We start from the raw sequence: 24,136 nt of genomic DNA, 5'->3' as shown, positions 1-24,136 counted from the left end.
ATTCAGTCAGTCCATACCATAGTAAGTTGGTATTTCTGTCCGGATGTTTGTGCTGATGCATCTTGTTACCTCAGATCATTAATGACAGGAGGGAAAATTTTCTCCATTGAGTGTTTTTTAGCCCATTGGGAGCTGTAGGTTTTCATCATGGATCAGAAGCTGGGGCAGTTTCATGGGTCATTGCAGATAGTTGCATCTTGATCAGTAATACACAACACACTCAAAAAGTGTTCTAGCACTTGCTCTGATTTTAAGAACAAAAATAACAGCATGCATCGGACATTCAGACATTTTGTGTGTGTTGTGTTGTTTATGCATGGTCATTGGATGAGAATGACTTTGCTGTGTATGTTTTTCATATCATGCGTTCAGGCTATTTGGATATGTATGTGTATGAGCACTTGTGCGAATGCTGTGAGGCATTTACTGTACACAAGATACAGTAAATTCTCCAAATTCCAGTCTGAATACATTTATTTGTGTCACAATTTGTCATGATTGAAATCTTTTCCTATTCAATACTTCAACACAGTGTTCTTCAAGATGCTTGGATAGCATTAGAGCATGACATCAATGTGCTGGAGGAGAGTTACTGTATTAATGTGTTGTCCGGTCATTTTACATTACAAAATGCTCCTCAGATGTAACCGTAAGCCTAGAATAGCTGTGCACACACGTTCCTGAAAGATTTTAACTGTCAATTTTGTATTAATTTGTGCACTCCCTCATTCTGAATCTTCTGTATGTCTGTACCTGCTGTTCTGCCTCTGTGCTGTTTGATCCAACGCCACCCTCCATGCTCACCCTTTCCAGAAATCCTTCTCAGCGCGGGCGGTGTCGCGCTCCCACCAGCGAGCCGAGCACATCCTGAAGAACCTGCAGCAGGAGGAAGAGAAGCGGCGTCTGGGCCGTGAGGCCAGCATCATCACGGCCATCCCCGTGGCTCAGGAGGCCTGCTACGAGCCCACGTGCAGCCCTCCGCCTGAGCAGGAGGAAGAAGGTGGGGCTGCCAGGCACACAGGCATATATTGGACAGAAATACAAAAATTTGATGGGAATTGCTGCTGACAGCTCTGTGCCCTTATAGCATGTTGTTTTTCCTGTATCTGTACTGGTCGTGTCGGACATTGATCCCGCCAGCAGAAGAAGTGGTGAACCTGGCATCACGCCGTCTGTCTGTCAGCCCATCCTGCGCCTCCAGCAACTCCCACAGAAACTACTCTTTCCGTCGGGGCTCTGTGTGGTCTGTCCGCTCTTTGGCCAGTGCTGAAGGTATGAAAATAAAGAACCCCTGATGACGAGAACTTTTATTATAGAACTGTTTTTGTTTGCTTGTTTTGTAAATAAAACTTGAGCTTATTTTCCTTAATGGCTGCTGAGAAGTTTTATTTGTTAATTTAATCTTTTTTGCCAGATGAAGAGAACACAACAGAACACACTCCTACTCACCATATGTTACAACCGCCCCAAGCCGTCTTCCCAGCATGCATCTGTGCTGCAGTCCTGCCGATAGTGCACCTCATGGAGGATGGGGAGGTTCGAGAGGATGGCGTGGCTGGTAGGTGTCATTGTACAAAAAACAATGTTGAAATAAGAGATAAATTTTTACCAGCACAGTATCAACATACGTAAAACATACATATTTTCCTACATCATGTCATCAGTGAGTTGCCAAAAAAGCATTTGCCCCCCCCCCCAATGTGTGGGGCTCCTCTCCAAATATTTCTTTTTAATGTTTCTTCAGTGAGTGCTGTTGCCCAACAAATCCTCTGGAACTGCCTGATTGAAGATCCGGCCCTGGTTCTCCGCCACTTCCTGGAAAAACTAACAGTGAGCAACCGACAGGTAGGTGAACACCTGAAGAACAAACACAGCTTCAGACCTGATAAACCAGAATCTGAAGTGCTTTTGTAAGTCAACGAGGATAAGTGCACAAGCTAAATGCTTAAAATGGGTAATGTAAGATGTACTCCTTGTGTTGTAATGGCAGGATGAGCTGATGTACATGCTGAGGAAGCTCCTGCTCAACATTGGAGATCTGCCGGCCCAGACCTCTCATATCCTCTTCAACTACCTGGTGAATCAACAGATAAAACGCCTTTACTCATATCTTTGTTATTTATCTTCAGGATTCATTAAACTCTGTTAACCATCAATTCTCTCAATTGAATCTCCCCCTCCTAGGTGGGACTGATCATGTATTTTGTGCGGACTCCATGTGAGTGGGGAATGGACGCCATCTCGGCCACGTTGACCTTCCTGTGGGAGGTGGTCGGCTATGTGGAGGGGCTCTTCTTCAAGGACCTCAAGCAGACGATGAAGAAGGAGCAGTGTGAGGTCAAACTGCTGGTTACTGCATCCATGCCAGGTGAACTTACTGATACTGCTTGACAATATCATTGGTAATCTCATTTACAATGGAGACCTAGCTGAGAGAGATGACCTTCAGAACCCTACATTTGATTCATCCAGGATGATGTCAAATTTTTTTTTTTTTATATTTTCTTGTGCATTGTCGACGCAGGAACCAAAACACTGGTGGTGCACGGGCAGAATGAATGTGACATCCCAACGCAGCTTCCAGTACATGAAGACACTCAGTTTGAAGCCCTGCTCAAGGTAAGGACACCAGTGGTGGAGGAAGTACTCTCTGAGGGGTCGTGATAGCAACTGGTAGGAAAGAAGAAAAAACGTTCTGTTACACAAATTTGCATACATTTTTTAGACTCTTCTCTAATCTTTGCTTTTGTTGTGAAATATTAGATAATTTTGCCTATTTGGGCCTCATGCAATTACTTAGATAAAACCACCTAAGGAATTTTAAAGGGGAAATTGCTTTTGGTGGAACTGCTAACAACATATGAAATGTGATGAGGGGCTCCAGACAGACACTGTTTTTTTTTTTTGTTAGGGGTCACAAGCCAAAAAGGTTGGAAACAACTGGTTTAATCTTGAACAATGTGTTGTATTTTATAAGCTTCTCATATGTTTTTGAGGTCAAAATCTGAAAAGTAACTAGTAACCTAATTAAGCAACTGTCAGATAAATGTAGTGGATAAAATGTAAGTGGAGTAGAAGTATAAAGTAGCATATAATTGAAATACAAGTACCTGAAGTTTGTATATAAGTAAAGTACTTGGATAAATGTACTTAGTTACTTCCCACCACTGAAGGATACTGAACTGGAATCAAACTGGACTGTCTTTTACATACTGTAATCAGGGTACCACGGATCTCACCCAGATACCCTTTTCTGATTCAGTGAAGATTCAGATTTGCTATTATTCTTAATTATTCTGGATGAGAATATGCCAAATATTAATGTAACTGAAGTAAACTTATGGGAGATATTCATGATCTTTTCTCCCCCACAACCAGGAGTGCCTGGAATTCTTCAACATTCCCGAGGCCAGATCAGCACACTACTTCCTCATGGACAAACGATGGAACCTCATCCATTATAGCAAGGTAGACACATCAGGTTTTATTTTGAGCGAACATTTTGAACGCTCTGGGAATCTGCATATTTGGTCATTTGGTCGTTTTCAGATTACCTGGTGCCATGAAAAGTTTACATTTTTGGGGGGTGGGGGGCTGGGGGGGTGGGGGTGGACATACTTGAGGACTTGGAGAAAAGTTTCTTAGCTCTTTAGCTGGTGTAATAAGCTGTTACTTATCTTGGTATAGCTAATGATAGAAGATATGTACTGATATGTGAACCATAGTGCATCTTGATACACAACAGTAGCAGAGAAGGATCTGGGCTGGACTTGTTCTTCTTGGTTTTGAGGCAATATTTTAACATTTTCTGTTTACTCTCAATACAATGTTTCTATCTACCTCCTTCAGACATATGTAAGAGACATCTACCCCTTCCGGAGATCAGTCTCTCCCCAGCTCAACCTGGTCCACATGCTGCCTGAGAAAGGACAGGAACTTATCCAGAAACAGGTATGGAAGATTTAACATTTGACAGTGAAGGCACTATGAAATTAGCCTAGCCACCCTAGAGAAATAGATAACAGTGGTAACATGGTCAGAGTGTCTACTTTTTCTTTCTCTGTTCTTCTTCCAGGTGTTTTCCCGTAAACTAGAGGAAGTTGGTCGGGTCCTCTTCCTTATCTCCCTCACACAACACATGCCAGCTGTGCACAAGCAATCCCACGTCTCCCTGCTGCAGGAAGACCTCCTCCGCCTGCCGTCCTTCCCACGAACTGCCATCGACGCAGAGTTCTCGCTGTTCAATGAGCCACAAGGTGAGACAGACTCCAACAGTATCATCAGACACTTAAATAGAAATCATTCTAGTTGAAGACTTTTTTAAGGATACTTAATAATTAAGTTTTTTATTTATTTATTTTAATTAATTAATTTATTTATTTTACCACCAACTCCATCTCCCCCCTCTCCCAGGTAAGGAGCTGTTTGGTTTGGACACCCTCCACAAGGTGCTGTGGATCAAGCTGCTTGAGGAAATGTTTCTGGGCATGCCCAGTGAGTACCCGTGGGGCGACGAGATGATGCTGTTCCTCAACGTCTTCAACGGGGCTCTGCTGCTGCACCCGGAGGACAGCGCCCTCCTCAGGCAGTACACAGCTACTGCCATCAACACTGCCGTTCACTTCAACCATCTCTTCTCCCTGAGCGGTTACCAGTGGATCCTGCCGACCATGCTGCAGGTAAGAACACCACAGGGTACAGGTGGATCAGAAGAGACAAATTTATTCATTAAAACTAACAAAAACACAAATGTCATCTTAGGTACTGGTGCTCACTTATTCATGTAATATCTCTCTCTCTGATTCACATTTTATTTTGCCAAAATTTTGATTAAAACTTAATGAGCATTTTAATGGAAACATACAGTAACTTTTTTTAATTGATAAAAATAATTAGTAACAGAGAAAATATACAACTTATATAACTTACATAGCCCACACATCCAAAAGCAAACAAAATACACAAAAAGCACAAAACAATACTTTTGACACAATTTTGTAATGATTTATTTTCCCTTCCATTTACAGTTATGCCCTCTAGAGTATATTGGTGTCTGAAAAGCAAATGAAAAGCCTCAAAGTCAAACTTTCCAAAAAAAAAAAAAAATCTTTTTTTTTTTTTTTTTTTTTAGCCATCAGTATTTAAGACAAGATGGCTTCCACTTCTTAAATCACCAAGTATTCTTGTTATTGCCCTGTGGATAGAAATCAAGAGATAGCTAGCTTTGTATTCTGTTGCCTTAAATGTGTGTGCCCACAAACATACAGTGTGACGGGGAGAAACGGGGTATGAGGTTGCACATGGTTAAAAAGAAAAGAAACGGGTGTGTGTTTCAATTCTGTCTTTATACCAGATATAATATATTTTCTTACTACTTTAAATGATGTAGCTTAAGTCCTTAGCCCATAGACTGCACATAGATGCATCTCCCACTGAACACTGGCCGCTCACTGGATAATGAACTCACCAGATTTAAGAGAAAGTTAGGATAGGTTCTTAGGAAGGTAGGTAATCACATTCCTAGACTGAAGGTCTCTCTCTGTATTGTTATGACAGGTCTATGCTGACTATGAGAGCGACCCTTTACTGAGGCAGGGCATCGAGTTCTGCTGCCGGCAGTTCTACATCCTCCACCGCAAACCCTTCATCCTGCAGCTGTTTGCCAGTGTGGCTCCGCTGCTGGAATTCACAGTAAGACTACATGAGTACACACAAATTAATGGGTATTTAAAGTTTGGTGTGTGCATTTTTGCTTCCTTAATACACACATCCATTATGTGTTTTTATATTCCTAGACATCTGCAATTTGTGAATTCAATTTAAATGACTTTCCCTGTCATCTCCCACCACAGACCAGCACCAGTACTGGTCTGTCTAAAGGAGTGTCAGCTCAGTGTCTGTTTGACCTGCTGGTCTCTCTGGAGGGTGAGACCCAGGACGCCCTGGATGCTCTGGAGCTGGTTAAGGCTGAGAAACCTCTGCGCTCTCTAGGTAAACTGTCAGCCACCTTCACACACGTATTGTGGTCTTTTTTTATTGCTTGTAGTCAAAATGGCAATAGGTAGGGTGCCAAGTCAAAGAGGGAGCATTTGGCTTAAATTTCAGTATTTAAATCTGAGGGTCACTCTTGTGAAGTAATAACGGACAAGACCCAGAAACTAGCCCTTACAAATGAAACCTTCATCTGTCATGGAAAGCTCTAAATATCCTGCTACTACTGTTTTGTCATTCCCCTGTATGTACTTCTTTGTTGCAGATTTCTGTTATGGTAATGAGGACTTGACCTTTTCCATTAGCGAGGCCATCAAGCTGTGTGTCACTGTGGTTGCCTATGCCCCTGAATCCTTTAGGAGGTATGGAAACATATCGAGGAGGCATTCAGGATTATCTTTCCCTCTTCTTCCTCTCTTCTTGTATGTTCAGCTTTTCTACAGCAATTGTTTTCTGTCCTCTAACGGCCTGCATGTTATCTCTCCAGTCTCCAGATGCTGATGGTGCTGGAAGCCTTGGTCCCCTGCCACCTCCAGAAGCTGAAGAGCAACACGATTACAATGGAGTCGGCCTCGGCTGCCAGGGATGAGATCGCAGCCATTGCTGCTCTGGCCACATCCCTGCAGGCCCTCCTCTACAGCTCAGAGACCCTTACAAGGTCTGCCGCTCACCCATGCAACAAATAAAACAACAAAACAAGTCTGGATTTTTGGACTTGAGAGACGTTTTTTTCTGCATAAGGATGTTTTAGCTGCTTACAATCCCCATAATTTTATCCATACCTCCTCCACAGGCCCATGACAGCCCCCCAGATGTCCCGTTGTGATCAGGGCCATAAGGGAGGCACTACAGCTAACCACGCCATGTCAGGAGGGGTCAACACCAGGTAAGGACTATAACATGATCAATTGTAGGACATGATTTAACTCAGTCTCTTGTATCAGTCCCAGAATAGATGCTAGAGTGCATTCTGGAGTCTGACAGACAAGACTGAGCTCCTGTTTGTGTGCATGTGCCCAGGGACAACCTCCACCTTTTGGAGGAGGGCCAGGGCATGCCGAGGGAGGAGCTGGACGAGCGCATCGCCAGGGAGGAGTTCCGCCGGCCACGGGAGTCCCTGTTAAACATCTGCACCGAGTTTTACAAACACTGCGGACCGCGACTGAAAATCCTGCAGAATGTCGCCGGTGAGCCGCGGGTCACGGCCCTAGAGCTGCTGGACATCAAGTCCCACATGAGGTGATAAGATTTACTCATGACTGATGTCAAAGCGTCCTTTATCAGATTTGCTGATAAACGTTTGTAAGTTTATTGTTCTCTTCCTGCAAGTTGCTCAAAGGAGGGAAGAGTGACTCCTTCATCTTCACCACCTACATTTTCAATGTCAGTTAGGCATTGCTCCAGTCAAAAAACATCCTTTTTAACCACTAGCTGAGAGTTGTTTTTTCTGTCTTTTTCCTGAACACACCAGTAAATTTCAAATGGAGAAAATACGAATAAACCTTAAATAGCACTATTAAGTTGCACTGAAGGTGTGTCTGTGTGTATCTCTCTCCCAGGCTGGCGGAGATCGCCCACGCCCTGCTGAAGCTGGCGCCCTACGACACCCTGACCATGGAGAGCCGAGGGCTGCGGCGCTACATCATGGAGATGCTGCCCATCACCGACTGGTCGTCCGAGGCTGTCCGCCCCGCCCTCATTCTCATCCTCAAGAGGCTGGACCGCATGTTCAACAAAATCCACAAGATGCCTACGCTCAGGTGCGCTCGCCCTCAGGCATTATGCACCAGGTCTGTTGAATACGATCCCACTTATTTCTGTTTCCCTGTGAGTGTATCGTCCTGTGCCGGTGCCGTGATGTGTACAGTAGATAGACGGCTTCTTGGCACTGTACCGTAAGTGCTGCTGTGGCGTGTTTTTGTGCGGGTACTTGTGGGCGTGTGTGCGCGAGAGGAGTTAAATGCATACATTGGGTGTTTGGGAATGTGTGCTAACGATGGATCATTGGCAGTGTTCCTTCTAAGCCAGTATCCAGTCTTGTGTCATGAAAGATGATGATGGTGATGTCTGCATCCATGAAGTCACCAGAGTAATGCAGTTATAGGTTTTACTTTCTTTTTAAACTTTACCTCACCATGTGGAAATAATTGGGATCATTTTCTGTGTAATGTAACGCACAAATAAACACACTTTATCAGAGATGTTGATACTCACTCAAAGTAATGTTCTTTCAATGCTTGTTTTTAAAGTTTTAAAAAATGGCATTGTTGCAATTTATAGCAATATGGACTACTGTAAAGATCAGGTGGCAATCAGTGATCAATCCACAATGAATACATTTTCTTAGTCAGTTTCATCACCAATACCAATCCAGTATAATATTAAATCACTAATAATAATAGTAATTAACTTTATTTGTATAGCATATTTCATATATAAAATGCAGCAGGATTTTTAAATGTAATTTACATTTAAACCAAGAAATTAAAACATGCAATTGGAAAGGTGTGTCTTAAGATGTTTCTTAAAAGATATGTCAGACATTAATAGACAGGCTACTCCACAGTGTTGGTCTATGACTGCCTCTCAATACTACTTTTTCATAACTGTTGATATATTTAATGTTGTAATACTAAATACGAGTATAGAAGGAGAGACAATCAACTACATATGAATGTACTGAACTATTTAGAGCCTTTTAAAACAATAATGAAATGTTCAATACATACAACTAGACCACAAATGCAGCCTTAGTGCAGCAACAACAAATAAGTGCAAACCTACATCCTCTTCTATGACATAAGACTGAACACCACTGGCTCAGAGGGCACACTGGTCACAGGTGTGTGCTTCACACCGGGATCTGTTGCTGCAGTGTCTAGCTGGCTATGTTTTGTGAGCTTTGCTTTATATTTGCTGTCAGTATGGCCTTTATTACAGTCATAAAGGTGATGATTATAGGGCGGGAATATTTATAAAGCGTTAAGTGTTGCACCAGTATCACACTCAGCATATGATGGTTTCCTTCTCTGCTTTATAGATTTGATACATTTAATGTTGATATTATGCCAGATTAATGGCTTTTCCAGGTCAACATCTTGTATTATCTTTTCATCCCATATGACATGAATGTGGCATTTGTGTTTAAATGTTTTTTTTTTCAAATTCAATGTGCTTATATTTGGTGTGCGGGGTGATATTGTTTGGGTGTGTGTTCTCCAGGAGACAAGTGGAGTGGGAGGCGGCCAGCAGCCTGATCGAGGGGATCTGCCTGACCCTACAGCGACAGCCAATCATCTCTTTCCTCCCACACCTTCGCTCGCTGATCAACGTCTGTGTCAACCTGGTATGGAAACGCACACATCCTTCTGTATGATTACTGTTTTTAGATTATTGGTGTTCACGTGTGTGTGTGTTGTTAGGTGATGGGTGTGGTTGGTCCCTCCAGCGTGGCAGATGGGCTACCTCTTCTCCACCTCAGCCCCTACCTATCCCCTCCGCTGCCCTTCAGCACCGCAGTGGTCCGACTGGTTGCCTTGCAGATCCAGGTTAACTCGCCCAACACCTCATTGGACATTCATTCATGATCAGCACTGATTGTCCATTGTTTAATTTTAGTTTCCTCCATTCCCCCCCCCTCCCAGGCCTTGAAGGAGGACTTTCCCCTCAGCCATGTGATCTCACCTTTCACCAATCAGGAACGGCGAGAGGGGATGCTGCTCAACCTGCTCATTCCCTTTGTGCTCACGGTGGGCTCTGGAAGCAAAGGTAAAAGCTCACAGGCATCTGCCTTTTTATTTTGTTGTATAAGGTGCCATTTTAGGTTATTTTTAGGATGCAATTTTTTTTATGATTCATAGTGGCAATTTTATTCATGATCACATTTTGTTTTATTCTTATCTTGTGACATACAGTATAGTGTTATCAGTTTTATGTTTGTAACTCACTGTTATTGCTTTCTTGGTTATGTAAAATAGAAGCATAAATATACATAAATCTAATTGTTAGATTAAATCCTTTTGATCTTTGTAGTTACATTATCCTACTAATCTCTTACTATGCTAAACTTTACCACAAAAGTTTATTTATTTATTTATTTATTTATTTATATACATACATACATACATACAGCGGTAAACATATTTGTAATGGTTGATATCTCATTTTGGATAGTCCTAAAAAAATACATTGCTGACCACTTGGTTAAGTCAAACCTGCTATAGGTCTTGACCAGAGACATGGTGCAATTAAATGCCCAAAAGTAAACCCAGATCCATTGCTTGCTAGCTTGTTTGTATTCAATGTCTGTCTTTTTTTCCCCCTTTGCAGATAGCCCCCACCTGGAGCCGCCTGAGATCTTCCTACTCCTCCAGACGGTCATCAATATTCTCCTGCCTCCTCGGATTATCTCCACCTCCCGCACCAAGAACTTCATGCTGGACGCATCCCCGGCTCACTGCTCCACCCCGGGCGACACGGGGAAGGATCTGCGCAGAGAGGGATTAGCCGAGTCCACCAGCCAGGCTGCATATCTGGGTATGAATGAGAAGTGACAGCATTTTATAACTTCTCTCGTTCCTACCACTTTCCCTTCTCATCCTCTTCCCTCCTTCCTTAGCTCTGAAGGTGGTGTTGGTTTGCTTTGAGCGCTCGTTGGGAAACCAGTGGTACCGTCTAAGCCTGCAAGTGAAAGAGATGGCTCTGAGAAAGGTTGGCGGCTTGGCCTTCTGGGACTTTATTGACTTCATTGTCCGAACCCGTATCCCTATATTTGTCCTGCTGAGACCCTTTATACAGTGCAAGGTAAAGAACCAGTGAGTTTTGTTCCTTCGCAGTAATTGCGTGTGCACGTATGTACTACAGTATTTGCCTGTGTTTTTGTTGACTGGCCCATATGTTTTATGTTCGAATAGTTGTTGACCCAGCCTGCTGACTCCCAGGAGGAGATTACAGCGCGTCACCACATCGCTGACCAGCTGGAACGACGCTTCATCCCACGACCTCTCTGCAAGAGCTCCCTGTTTGCAGAGTTCAACAATGAACTCAAGATCCTCAAAGAGGCTGTGCACAGCGGCTCCGGTCAGACACAGAAACACGTTCCATTTATTGAATTTTTAATGTTCTGAATGTTAACTTATCAGATCATCTAATACCTTTTTTAAACTCAGTCTATTTGTTTCTGTTTGATCTGCTCCCACCTTACAGCTTACCAGGGCAAGACGTCCATCAGCACGGTGGGCACCTCTACATCAGCCTATCGCCTCAGTTTGGCCACAATGTCGCGCTCCAACACAGGCACCGGCACAGTTTGGGAGCAGGACAGCCAACCGTCACGCCAACCCTCCCAAGACACGCTCAGCCACACCGATGAGGATGATGAAGAGAGTCAGAAACATTTTCACACCATTGACAACATTTTCACATTTGTAGAAATCCGAACTGAACTCTCTGCTCTCCATCATTCTCCCTCCAGATGACTCCATGAGTATCCCCAGTGTGGTGAGCGAGCACGAGGCCTTTTTGCCCAGGGTGATGGCACAGCGTCGTTTCTCCAGCCACGCCACCGGTTCAGCGGCCTCGCAGCCTGAGGCCCCCCGCACCACCATGCTGCCCAGCCATAGGTAACATTCCCACCACACGAGTACAAACAAGCACAGTCAAACTTTTCTTCAAGTGTTGTTTCTTTTATAGACAGGAAGAATTTTGGGTATGTACACAACTGAATGCACACAAACAAATCACTGATTGTAGTTTTAGTTTGGCCATATGTATAAAAGACATCCTTTAGCACTCTTGTGAAACTCTTGGGTGATACGTGCATTGGAAAGCTAGCATAGGACAAATAAAAAAGAGAGATCCCACACATTGTCCTACACTTTCTTTATCAAACAGACAATGTTTCAATTCAACAAGGACGTATCTTCCTTTTAAATATGAGCAAAATCCTTGTCAGATCAAAACACTGACTATGGGTCTAAGGACAGAGGGTCTCATATGCTGAGATTTGCCTAAGGCAAATTTGTGATATTGAGCTATAAATAAAATTGCCTTGACTGTCTAATAAATAGTGTCCTGGGTTTTGAGCCTTGGCCAACATGCAGGATACTTTCCTCAATATTTGTCCTGCAGTTTGCGATACAGGACAAAAAAGTTGAGCTGGTTTGCAGGCAGAAATAATCTCACTGGGTGAAACTGACCTCAGGTGGAGCCAATAAAGAGGTTTTCAAAGTTATGTAGCCTAGCTTTCATCCATTTTAAGTCACTTATTATTAACCCTGGAAGAAAAGTCCAAAATATATTGTATTTAACTTGAAGTTATAGCTATATTTTTCTAACTAATGTTTAAAAGTGCTGCTGGCTGACCACCACTGATGCCTACTGTAGCCTGTAGCTGCTTGAAAACAAACTACCGGCACATAACATCATTTCTTTGATTAGCAGGGACAACGTATAAAGGAACAGCTTTGTCGTCTGATTCAGTTGAGCCACAGTGAGAACGGAGGAAAACTGACAAAAAACTACAAGCAACAACTTTGGGCTTGTTTATGTAACCTTCCTTCTTTACTGTGAAAACTGGAAACAAACATGAAATAATCTCATTGGTTGAGTGTTTATTTACAAGCCAAGATTTAAATTGTAATTTTTTTCTTTCTGTGTATATCTCTGTTGATTTTGATGTTTTTTATTCAACAGTCTCAGAGCAGCATTGTGAAGTAGCTAAGACTCTGTATCTTGGTTTGAATGCAGTCGTGGTCAGAGAGAACGCCCTGGCTTCCTGCCCCGCTCTCGGGGCACAGGGACTTGGGTGGTGGTTGATCTCGACTACACTCCCTAAACTCCCATTCTCCCCCTTCGCCCCCCTTTTTACAGTGAACCCAATGTGCTAGATGAGTCCCAGGGCCTTCTGCAGGAGGGCAACCTCTCTAGGTACAGTGGCCCTCTCTCTGTGTGTGTCCCATTGGTGCGTTTTTGCATCTGTCCGCCAGTGGGAGGGGCATCGCCTCGGGGCGGCCTCTTCTATTGGCCGCCTCGCCGTTGATCACTCATCCACATCCAATCAAATCACCTTGGCCCGCCACACCTCCCCTTACCCCCCTGTCTCTATCTCTTTCTGTGTGGGTCCAGTGTGCCTTGTCTCTGTCCCCCACCCCCCTCACTTCCTTTTGAGCTCCACACTGACCCTCATCTTCTCAGCTCATCTGCTGTGCTATCCTAACCAGGCCCCTCCCCCCCTTAAAAAAAAAAAAAAAAGAGGGCCCCCTCAGCCCTGGGGCCAGGGAGCTCTGCCTCTGTTTCTCCTCTGTTAGCTGTGGGTCTTTACAGTTGATGTGCCATCAACAAAGTCAGCCTCTCTCCCATTGGTGCCATGGTGTTTCATACTGTTACGTGTCTATCAGGCTTCTCGCTGATCAAATTGGGCGTCCTACTCTGGATACCAATCTGTAGGGGCAAAGGGGAACTGGGGTGGCAACCATAAGACAAGGACACTTTTGTTGTTTTCTTTGTCCAGGTTTGTCCAATTTTGCTTTCGAAAACTTCAAATTTGATCTAGCCCTATGTCATGGTTGGATAACAACAATTTAAGTGTTGCACTTAAAAAAAGAGACAAGTTTCTTATGCCAGCGTTGCTACTCCAGCCCCTACTATCCCTTGTTGTGTTTTCAGTGTATGAATCATGGCAGAACAGTTTTTTTTTCCTGCACTGTGATTGGGTGTCTTGTAACATACTGTGTGTGTCGTGTAGCGAGTGAATAAGTAGAATAGCAGTGACATCTTATTGTGGTCAGTGAGCAGGTACAGCTGGGAATGCGGTGGCCTTTTGGTCCCTTCATTGTGATGTATTTCTTTGTCTTTTGTGTGTGTGAATGCAAATGTGTGTATGTGTACATCTGATTGGTTGTACCAGGGTTGCGAGTGTGCAGAGTGAACCGGGCCAGCAGAACCTTCTGATCCAGCCTCCGTTAGGAAGAAAGCGAGGCCTCAGACAGGTGTGGACATCAACTTTTGTCTTTCATGTTTTGTTTTGTTTTTTATTTGCCACTTTGCATAAAGTGCATGAATGGGAACCCTGCTAATACTGTACTGGGTTGCACTTAATTGTGACTTTCCCTGCAGCTGCGACGCCCCCTGCTGTCCATTCCAAAGAATGAACCACGTTGTCGATCTGGAGCGAGGCTTTCTACAACCCGCAGGAGCATCCAGCCCAAGAACAAACCACTGGGTAACAGCACACATGCCCATCTGTGTGTGTGGGTGACTGAAAGATAAGCAATGATGAAAGCGTTTGTCTGTCTTGAAATTTGAAAAAAAGGATGAGTGACTCACTGAAAAAACGACCAGACTTACCCTGCACTTCAGATCAAGCACACAACAAGCCAAATCTAGATTGTTCAATACCATTAAAACATTATGTCTGTGTGCTGACTTGAACTGATCCGTCCTCCCCATTCACAACCTCTGTCTTTGTTCCAATGCTGTTTGTTGTACCACCTGTCACCAAACTGACTCTTCTCACTCTGTTCTGTCTCATGCCTTATGTTTCGAAATAAAGAAACTTTATTGGACTGTGAAGGTGAGACACAACCCTTAACCCTTCCTCTCCACCCTGCAACGGCCCACCCCTTTTTATCTGCAACCTCACCCAATAGGGCGCTCTGCATGTCTGTCTTGCATCCCCTCCCAGTCCCTGCCTACCCGTCCTGTCCCATCCTTGCCTCCCCTCTCTTTGGTGGTGCTGATGTGTTAACGCTAGCTGGTGCTGTCATCTCTGTTTTGACCGCATGCATGTGTGCCAACAGCACATGGAGACCAAAAGAGGTCAGTCACCTTTACAGAGAATCAAAGCCAGCAGCCGTCTGCGACTCCCAGCGCTATGGATCCTCCATCTGAAGACAGGAAGACCAGTCCTGCCCTTTCAAAGTCCCCAACACTGGAAGTGCCCTCTGCCTCTTCAGCCACGGTCACTGCCGACCTGCATGGCCCTGCTAACACACAGGTAGGTATCTGTTGAAACAATGCATCTGAACTGCTTGTCCTTTATTTGCAGACAACATTCATAATGCCACTTATCACCACAAAGTCTTTGTCTATCAAAACAAACAGGGCAGAGCCAGTTATGTTTGACTGTTGCTTTGGTCAACAGCCAATTACATCACTCGGAAATGTGGTGTTGTGAAATGAAAATGGTCTTTGAGAAAAGGACATTTTGAAATAATTACTAGCGTAAAATTAAAACTAAACTCTTTTCACATTTTTGCAGGTCAAACAAAATACTAGATTTTACATTTACATGTTATATATTATATGTATTCATTTCATAATGTCTTATTTAACACTCTCCATAGTTTAGTGACCTGCTGAAAATGGAAATAGATTTTCGTAGCCTTTGTAAAAAAAACTATATTCCTAATTTCAAAACTGAAGATTAAGATGGAAAATAGATGAGTCATGTCATGTGTGAAACATTTAAGTACTTACAAGGTCAGTTTACCCAAATTACAAAAAATACATTTTCCTACGTACCTCCTCTAGTGGTATCTAGCCACACAGATAGTTTAGTTTTGTCTCTGATGCTTAATGCACTATAATTTTTTTTAATCCTAAAGACTTAACTGTGAACAGTTTTGTTGAAACTACTTTTCAAAACAAAGAAATAGTTCCTGTTTAAATAGGGACTAGTCATTTTATCGGGCTGGTGGCAGAGATGCATTTCTCAACATTCGGACAAATAAAACCAAAACACTGTGTGACTAGACACCACTAGAAGGCGGAAAGAAAATAAAATAATTTCTATGAACTGTGGAGGCTGTATCTCATCTTACAGGAACAATGTGTATTCTCCTCCAGGTTCCTCCAGCCATAAGCAGCAAGGAGAAGAGAGAGCAGTGGGGCCTCCGAAGCAGCCTCTCCCCTCCCCCTTCCATCTCTCGCCCCTCCACCCCAACACCCCCATCCCGAACCTGCTCCCCTCTCCCCTTGTCCCGTACCTCCTCTCCTCTCCCTCCACCGCTTCCGGTGCTGGGCTCAGCGCCGGCCCCGGGCCCCCCACTGCCACCACCGCTGCCGCCAACTCCTCTCCTGCCTCCCCCACCACCGGGGCCGCCCAGGATCAGAGAAAGCCCTGGGGACGAGGACACAACGGCGCTCCTGCCTCGCAGCGACACCCTGCTGCAGCTCAGCGAGGATGACGGCACAGAGAACCCCCTCCTCACCCCGCTGCTGTCCCATCCCTCGCCCCGGCGGTTGCCCCTGCCCCTCTCCCCCGTCGACCTGGACCTGGACGAGTCCCATGTCTGAGAGGATTGTATTTTTCTATCTGTAGCCCAAGCCAAATGCCATACAGATACCTGCAGGGTACAGATAAGAGGCTGTGCAGCACAAAGAGTGTACATTGATTGAATGACAATCTAAAAGTACATAATTTGAAAGGAAGAGAATGTACAGGCAGGAGAAGTGTGGATTTTTCTGTTTTCCACACTAACCCCCTGCCTCCTCAAGTGTGTCTAGAACCCACCGACTTGATTTTTATTCCATCTGTAGCCCAGAATCCTGAAAGCCATTTCTGTTTTCCCATCAGTCTTGCCCTGAAACTAAACTTCTTTCTCCTCAATCTATTCCCCGTCGTTCCTCTCTCTGTAGGTCTCTTATTGTATCTTTTTAGTGATGAATATCAACATGAAAATCCTTATGGCTCCATACCCTGAGGTTGAATGTATACTTCAGCAGCAATCTACCTTATTGGTGTCGACCCGTGCTGGTCTATTCTACCCCGAGAGCAAAGATTTATTTTTTAATTATATTTAATGTTATACAAAGTATTAATGATGCTGGTGAATACTCAATTGTTAAACATAAGAGATGGTTAAAGGATTGATATTTAACTAATTAATGCTTCTAATACTGTCTATTTTAAATGTTAAAGATGTCTATATTTAGGAGATCTATATAAATTTAAAAAAAGAGATGCTATAACTTGTACAAAGGTTTGGAAATGTTGTAAAGGAGGTATATTGAGAGCCATTCTAAAGCTATGGGTTAAATGAAGCAGTATATAAATCAGATATACAGTATATCTATATTAAACATTGTATGTGAGCAGGAGCAAGAAATTAGATTTTATATTAGACAATTGAGTTTTTCAGTATGTTAATTGTACTGTAAAAATGTCCACGGAACAAGTTCAGTAAATTTGAAATTAAGCATTAAAGGACAGAAGTTCACTTTAACCCAGTGCTACTCAGTGTATGTCAGGAACTGTTTTTAAAAGGGGTATTTTAATCTGAATGTCAGTTTTGTGTCAGTCTTCAAAAACCCTGAGTAACTGCACTTTGGTTTAATAATCTAGAAACTATCAAGTGAAAGCTTGCTGGTGAGATAGCCATGCCAAAAAGCTAAAATTAAATTGATTTTATAGATTTTTAAATCCAATCATGATGAAGGAAAAACAGCTAAACTCATAGTAGCAGTGCTTAAGTTACCTTTTAAATTGCATATACATTAATTTATTATATTAATGTCAATATTTATAGTAGACAAGCAGCAAAGCACAGCTATGGTCTGTAAATGATCAAAATATACTGAATAGCTGGATTAAAATAAGTTGTATTATCTTTGTGTTTTTTTCCCCCCTAAAGAAAATATTTGCTGTTAATGAAAGTTGTCTCACCCTATTAAGAAAACAAGGATTTAAACAGCAAATTCTACAGTGTGTTGTGCTGCTCTGTGTCTCAGCAGAATATTTTATTTGTGACCAAAGACTGTCTTTATCCTGTGTTTCTAAAATCTACATTCTGAAAAACATGTAACATTTACAAAAGACTCACCTGATGTTGCAGTGCTGGTCATGTTGTTTTGTTGTCTTCCGCTCACAGACTTCTTTTATTGCAACTGTGATGAAGCGATGCAGTAGATAGCTGTTACCTCGTTACTCATTCCATGCCTTAACAGAGAAATAAACATGTCTGTTTATATGACCTCATACCTCCAAAATGTGCTAATTTTACCCTGCTTTCCCCTTTTCATCAACAATAATAATGATGTTAAATCACATAATACAGGTTCGATATGTGCCATAATACACACCAATGCACTGTGAGTGTTTTGTTATTGGCTGCTTCTCAACTATGTCAGCGTTGTATAACATTATTTCTTTTGACTATTTTTGTCAACAAATCAATTAACATATTTAAATTGTATTCTTATAAAAACACACAATCCCCTGTTTCTACCTAATTTAAGACCCAAAATGTATGACAGTGTTTCTGTAATGCATATTTGTCCTGTTGTCTGAATCCATGTCAACTCAATCATTTTTCACAATACAAACCATATCTATCTTAAATCCATAAAACACACACAATACTTATACATCAATGCCATATTCAAGGTTTTAAAGTGTTCAAAGATGTTTTAGTCAGGGGGCACTGAACTGTTGAATCTGAGTTCCCTTTAAATGTAATGTCTGTGCAAAGTTAAACTACAGTATATCAGAACATTTCTGGAATATCTAAATAAATGGATATTGTTTGCAATGTTTTTCAGCTTCTGTCCATTTCTAATTGTAGCAAAAACATCAAGTTCTAGTCTGTAAGTTAAGCTCTGAAAATTATTTTCCATGTTTGTTGCAGTGGTTCACAAGGAGAGCCTCTATATAGCTCAGAGATGAACTAGTATTAGTGAAGTCTAACCCCTAGGCTGGCCAACCATGTCAATTCCACGTCAACAGGGATCTGCCAGGTCTACCACAGTTACAGTAAGTAAATTTTGGGTGACTGGGGTGGGAAGGCAGTTAGACATCAGGGTTGATAGTTCAATCCCCTTCTCTGCCACATAATTCCTTCCCTACTTCAACGCTTCTCAGTGACCTAATTTATTTGAAATAAATGTGACATGAAGAGTACAGGCACAACATGTTTGAATCAAAGTATTACAACTTGTTTATCCCCTCCTGCTCATCTGTCAGTGTATCAGGATTAATTCATATGTTGTGCCTGCGCTCTTCATGTCACATTTATTAAACACATTTGGTATTAATCCTACTCTCAGAACATTATACATGAAACATGAAGTTGAAATCAAGTTGGGTTTTTTATGTTGGAAAGTTTTGCAACTGGCTACTTTTTTCAGGAACTAACTTACTGCATTTGTTGGTTTAGACCTGTGTAATCCCAAATCAACATCAAGGCTGAAATCCTCTCATTATTCTCTCCGAAGACCAATAGCTCCAACAGTTAAACTGCTTACGCCATACTGTAAGGTTGAGGGTTCAAGCCTCACTTAGTTTATACATTTTCAAATCAATCTATCAATATTGAAATGGTGTGTGAAAGATGTTTGTTCAGTCAGCACTGGTGGCTCAAGAAGGTGCACATTTGACCTGAAACTGCAAGGTTATAGGTTTAAGCCTAACACGACTATTACGTTTTAAAAGCCAACATGTCAGGATTGAAAAGCCTTGAGGGAAACAGCACAACCAGTCCGAGTCATTAGTTCAGTCAGTTATGCATTGGATCCAAGACTTCCAGGTTCTGGGTTCAAACCTTGAGTCTGACAGAGAGTTTTGAAAGCAGACATCTTATTAACAACTCTAGTAGAACGACAAACAAGTCTAACTTCATTCAGAGAGATCGCTCTGGTTCAGTGCGTATGTCCAATCTAATAAGTGTAAGATTCACCTGCAGCCAGTTACCTGGATGATAATCAACCAATTAAAACCATGATTGGTTAAGATTTCGCACGTCCAAACTAACAAATGCCACAAAGTTAGTTCCTAAAGAAAGTAGCCAATAAGCTGCTCTGCATCTATTATATTATACTTTCCAACATTTTTTTTAAAACTTAAATCACAACTTCATGTTTCATGTATAAATGTTCTGAGAGTAGGACACTGAAGCAGGGAAATAATTACAAGGCAGAGCAGGGGATTGAACTACCAACCTTGTGGCTACAAACCCAAACCTTTAGGTCTAACCCCCAGGCTGTCTAACCACCATCCCACCCCAGTCACCAAAATTTACTTAACTGTGGTAGACCTGGCAGACCCCTGTTGACGTGGAATTGACATGATTGTGGCCACCCTGGTAGATTTGACAGTACATCCCTTTAAAAGGGTAACTTTGACACTGTAAGACTATGAAATTTTTTGTTTAGTATAAAAGATATAATTTAACATTTTTAAATGTTGACGCCACAGGTGCTTTTATTTAAAAAAACAAAAAAAACAATAACATTTTGTACTTCTACCAAGTCTACCACAGTTAAGTACATTTCTGGTGATTGGGGTGGGATGGTGTTTGAATAGCCTAGGGGTTAGACATCAGTGGTGGCAGTTCAATTCCCTACTCTGCCACAAAATCCTTTCCCTACTTCAACACTTCTAAACAGAGTCTCTCCAGATAATGTATAAACTTTACATTGGAGAGTTTTCGTTGGAAATGTTTTCAGGCAAAGAGAAGCGTTTTTGTGACTTTGGATGATCTGATCCTTTAAAATTAACTTGCCCCAATTGTTTTTCTAGGCTGGAATCAAAGGAACCTAAGCAACTCTGTGGCAACTCTACTTCTCTCTCTGCTTTCAACATTCAATTCAGTTCCTTCAACATTAAACACATCATCTGCTAATACTGAGAAAAAAGATTCTACCTCAGAGCTTCGGCACAGAGAAGATGTTCTCTCAGCTGGTCTGTACAAAGTTCCTCTTCTTTCATGTCATCCATTGAGGCTGCATATCTGCAAGTATGTGACAAATAAAAGTCTTAACATGCACAACTGACAGTTAAAGTAAAAATCATACAATGATAAACTTGAAACTAAAATTTATAGTTATATTTATAGTTAACATTAACACTGGAAAGTGGAGAATTGCATAATGTTCATGAATAAAATGACAAAGATACGCAGGATCTCTCATTTAATTTCCTGTTAATTTTTCAAATGAAGCCTCCAGAGGCAAGTTTTTCAACCTGTTTTACCATCGTTAAAGAACAACTTATGTTTCTGTTTAAAAATTGACTTTTTTTTTTCTTATGGAGAAAATAAAACAATCATTTGGGCTTCAAATTAAAATCTTAAATTCCAGCCACAGCAACAAACGCTCAAAGATTAGTTACTCTGTGTCTTCAATCTACAATCAAAGAAGGAAAAGCTATATTACAGACAGAAAAAAGCCATTAAAATGTAACTAATGTTTCTGGATAATCAAGTAATCATCTTAGGAAAAAACACAACTCCAACTTCAGTAACTCTTAGAAATAATTTTGACATTAATGGTGACTGTTGAAATTTTTAATACAATTAAACTTGTATGAAAGTGTGTTTTTAGGAAACACTACATTACCTATTTGGATTTCTGCAATCTGCCTACAAGTATAGGAATAATAGCCAGACTATGTGGCCAATTGTATCACATTTAAAAATAAAAAAAAGTTGTTGTTTTTTTAAATAACAGAGATGCTGACAATAGTTGTGGCCTATGAATTGCCTCTAGAATAAAGACACACACCACTTATTTCCAGCTGTGCTGTGAACTATGTTCCTGCCAGATACAGTGGTGGCACAATTAAATCAATTTGCCATTAATCAATAAATAATCAGTCACGAAATATGTTGTCCCACGAGTGGTAGAAGATTTTATTGGAGAGTAGTGGATGTGTCTCTGTTCTGAGTTTTTGCTTGGTTGTTTTTTGCAAACTCCTTGGCATTGGCATTGTGGAAAAGACGCCCTCTGGTGGCTAGTTGTATTTTAACTAGTGTCTTGTTCAGTGGTGGAGTGTAACTAAGTACATTTACTCAAGTACTGTACTTAAGTACTGATTCAAGGTTCATGTACTCTATTTTATGCAACTCATACTTTTACTCCACTATATTTCAGGGGCAAATATTGTACTTTTTACTCCACTACATTTGTGAGACAGCTTTAGTTACTAGTTACTTTAAAGATGACAATTTTTCATACCCTTCCTGTCCAGTGAAAAGGGACCATTTTACTGCAGAATGAGTACTTTTGATACTTTAAGTACATTTTGTTGATAATACTTACATACTTTCACTTAGGTAAGGTTTTGAAAGCAAGACTTTTACTTGTAGTGGATTATTTTCACAGAGTGGTATTTGGACTTTTACTTAATTAAAAGGATTTGAAGACTTCTTCCACCACTGGAGTCAGAGAGAAATAGTGAGGCCCAGAAAGGTTAATAAGACTGCTGTTGTGATGTGTGCTTGGAGACTTGGGACTATAAGATATGGTTCAGTGCATTTATATCAACATAATCATGCATGAAGACTATACAGTACATTATCACACAGCAAGGGAAACAAGTGCCGACAATTAGCGATTAATTGAGGCTGGACACATTAGCCAAAACTGCAAGCAGCTTCATTTAAATGTTCATTTGAGAGCCTGTTCCCTTGTTGCTTGTGCCAAGTGCTCACTCACAGGTAGCTCTGATTTTCTCTGGCAATAACAGTAGGAAAACTGTAACAAAAGCGACATAAAACGCCATGTTTCTTCTCACAATAATGTCTAACTTTCGCCTCTTTCTCCGCTGGGCCGTTTGTACAGACGTTAGCATGTAAGCTAGCTAGCAACAGACGTAGTAACCCTGTGTTTGCGAGGCCTTTTTGCCTCTGACTTACCTCACAAGTCACAAAAAAAACTCCTGTTCTTCGTGTTGTTGTCTCTCTAATGTTTTTTCTCGCCTCTGTGCGTCGAAGTAGATTCATAAGGAGCCGGGACAAGCAAATTATCCGCTCAAGTTGCAACGAGCTGCCGCAGACGCATCGCGCCAAGGCGATGTGAGCAGCCTGCGAAGGAGGTCTCCGGGTTTCTTCCATTGTGGGGTCACGCTAGGGTCCCATCATCAAAAATCAGTTTAAACTAAATAAAAAAATAAATATATATTTGTTGTTACATGTCTTTGTAAAACGACATTTCCCTAAAATGTCTTCAATCCTGAAGAAAATGATATTTTTGAAGGTTTACAGTATTTTGTATATTTTTTTAAGGTGAGTGGTATACAGGCTACTGATGTTAAAAACAAATCTGCATTTCATATACGTTGTTCAGAAAATGTGACTTAAAGTATGTGTATCCTTTTTATCTGGAAAATCAGTATGAAAACTATTATTTTACTGGTTATTTTACTATTCAATTATTATTATTATTTTACCATTAAAAAATGACAGGTGAGTTTCTATCTGTTTTTCTCATATTCGTTATATAGTAAGAACTACACTGAAATTTATTTTAATGCATCTATTAGGCTCTTTTACTCTCAAAGAAGTTTTGGTGAACTTAAATACCCAAACCAGGATGCATATTATATTAATTTTCTGACAATTTCTTATGTTCTTAACAACAGTACATAATACTTTGATATCTTAGGTCTGTGGTTTCCTTTAATTATTGCATCTATGTGTTTGTATATTTCCTGCAGCTACTTGGGTTGGAGGTGCATTTATCAGTGGTGTTGCAGAGTCGCAGATGTCATCCAGATATCACTGGTGCTTTTTAGCTTGGTGAGTTTTACACAGTGATTGTTAAAGAAGGCTTCTGATTTCTCAGTGCTCAGTTCTTTGTGTCTTTCAATCTATGGGTCTTTTCTGATTTTCTGATACTTTTTGTGAGGCCTCCCTGTGATCCTGCATTTCCCAGGTTGCATTTTAGAGGATGGTGTTTACATTCAGCGCTCTCCTATCAAGACCATTTGCATGCTGTCTGCTCTGGTCTCCATTCTGATGTTTTCATATGTGGCCTCACTCCTGTTTAACAAGAGGATCCTTCCTGAGAGGTGGGACGTGTTCAAGGTGAAATCCCAGGAAGCACCAACACCAGCTGATGGCCCCAGAGAGGGCGATAGTAATGAGACTGATGAAAATGATAAATTTGCCTCTGACCCAATGCTGGATACAAAATGTTAAGTTTTTTTTTCACATGTCTTTGTTGATATAATATTTGGGTTACAGAGACAGGCTTGTCATCATTGGTTATTGGGCATTATTATTTGGGAAGCAAATCATTTACATAAAATAATTGCTATATATCTTTACCAGATTTTGGTTATGCAAGAGATAATTGTCGTTATTTATCTGATTGTATAAGTTAGTGTCTCTATAATGGGATTTAATTTAATTACAGCAGTTCCCATTAC

At 41.4% G+C, this 24,136-nt stretch overlaps 1 protein-coding gene and 3 long non-coding RNA genes across 23 annotated transcripts in view; 2 read left to right on the top strand and 2 right to left on the bottom strand.

Moving 5' to 3' along the window:
- The window catches only part of LOC122872095 (protein unc-80 homolog), a 48,786-nt gene extending 30,261 nt beyond the window's left edge, over positions 1-18,525 (top strand). For 11 of the 19 annotated variants that reach the window (XM_044187813.1, XM_044187803.1, XM_044187820.1 and 8 more), the window contains 32 exons: positions 814-1,000; positions 1,141-1,272; positions 1,415-1,558; positions 1,745-1,845; positions 1,991-2,077; positions 2,185-2,368; positions 2,525-2,619; positions 3,379-3,468; positions 3,850-3,951; positions 4,076-4,256; positions 4,414-4,679; positions 5,557-5,691; positions 5,853-5,991; positions 6,257-6,353; positions 6,479-6,649; positions 6,785-6,877; positions 7,012-7,230; positions 7,551-7,781; positions 9,214-9,337; positions 9,414-9,539; positions 9,636-9,759; positions 10,321-10,527; positions 10,610-10,794; positions 10,905-11,070; positions 11,197-11,376; positions 11,465-11,612; positions 12,862-12,918; positions 13,898-13,979; positions 14,107-14,212; positions 14,543-14,563; positions 14,790-14,986; positions 15,838-18,525. In XM_044187813.1, coding sequence (XP_044043748.1) covers positions 814-1,000; positions 1,141-1,272; positions 1,415-1,558; positions 1,745-1,845; positions 1,991-2,077; positions 2,185-2,368; positions 2,525-2,619; positions 3,379-3,468; positions 3,850-3,951; positions 4,076-4,256; positions 4,414-4,679; positions 5,557-5,691; positions 5,853-5,991; positions 6,257-6,353; positions 6,479-6,649; positions 6,785-6,877; positions 7,012-7,230; positions 7,551-7,781; positions 9,214-9,337; positions 9,414-9,539; positions 9,636-9,759; positions 10,321-10,527; positions 10,610-10,794; positions 10,905-11,070; positions 11,197-11,376; positions 11,465-11,612; positions 12,862-12,918; positions 13,898-13,979; positions 14,107-14,212; positions 14,543-14,563; positions 14,790-14,986; positions 15,838-16,287 — 4,827 coding nt within the window. In that variant the 3' untranslated portion in view covers positions 16,288-18,525. The remainder of the gene's footprint in view (positions 1-813; positions 1,001-1,140; positions 1,273-1,414; positions 1,559-1,744; positions 1,846-1,990; positions 2,078-2,184; positions 2,369-2,524; positions 2,620-3,378; positions 3,469-3,849; positions 3,952-4,075; positions 4,257-4,413; positions 4,680-5,556; positions 5,692-5,852; positions 5,992-6,256; positions 6,354-6,478; positions 6,650-6,784; positions 6,878-7,011; positions 7,231-7,550; positions 7,782-9,213; positions 9,338-9,413; positions 9,540-9,635; positions 9,760-10,320; positions 10,528-10,609; positions 10,795-10,904; positions 11,071-11,196; positions 11,377-11,464; positions 11,613-12,861; positions 12,919-13,897; positions 13,980-14,106; positions 14,213-14,542; positions 14,564-14,789; positions 14,987-15,837) is intronic. The other 8 variants (XM_044187821.1, XM_044187804.1, XM_044187812.1 and 5 more) reach the window with 6 other exon arrangements.
- Positions 1,132-1,789, bottom strand: LOC122872098. The gene is made up of 3 exons (XR_006377016.1): positions 1,652-1,789; positions 1,450-1,555; positions 1,132-1,266 (listed from the first exon to the last, which is right to left on the bottom strand). It is a non-coding gene; the product is annotated as an uncharacterized LOC122872098 (long non-coding RNA).
- Positions 17,710-22,788, bottom strand: LOC122872097. The gene is made up of 3 exons (XR_006377015.1): positions 22,623-22,788; positions 20,631-20,717; positions 17,710-17,929 (listed from the first exon to the last, which is right to left on the bottom strand). It is a non-coding gene; the product is annotated as an uncharacterized LOC122872097 (long non-coding RNA).
- Positions 22,113-23,979, top strand: LOC122872099. Of its 2 annotated transcripts, none has more exons than XR_006377018.1 (3): positions 22,113-22,176; positions 23,423-23,504; positions 23,641-23,979. It is a non-coding gene; the product is annotated as an uncharacterized LOC122872099 (long non-coding RNA). The 2 variants fall into 2 exon arrangements; XR_006377017.1 differs by lacking the exon at positions 22,113-22,176 and adding an exon at positions 22,870-22,991.
- Positions 23,980-24,136: the final 157 nt, after the last annotated feature.

The sequence above is a fragment of the Siniperca chuatsi genome, linkage group LG24 (assembly GCF_020085105.1).
Source record: "Siniperca chuatsi isolate FFG_IHB_CAS linkage group LG24, ASM2008510v1, whole genome shotgun sequence".
Taxonomy (NCBI): domain Eukaryota; kingdom Metazoa; phylum Chordata; class Actinopteri; order Centrarchiformes; family Sinipercidae; genus Siniperca; species Siniperca chuatsi.
This window is presented reverse-complemented; position numbering and strand designations above follow the sequence as displayed.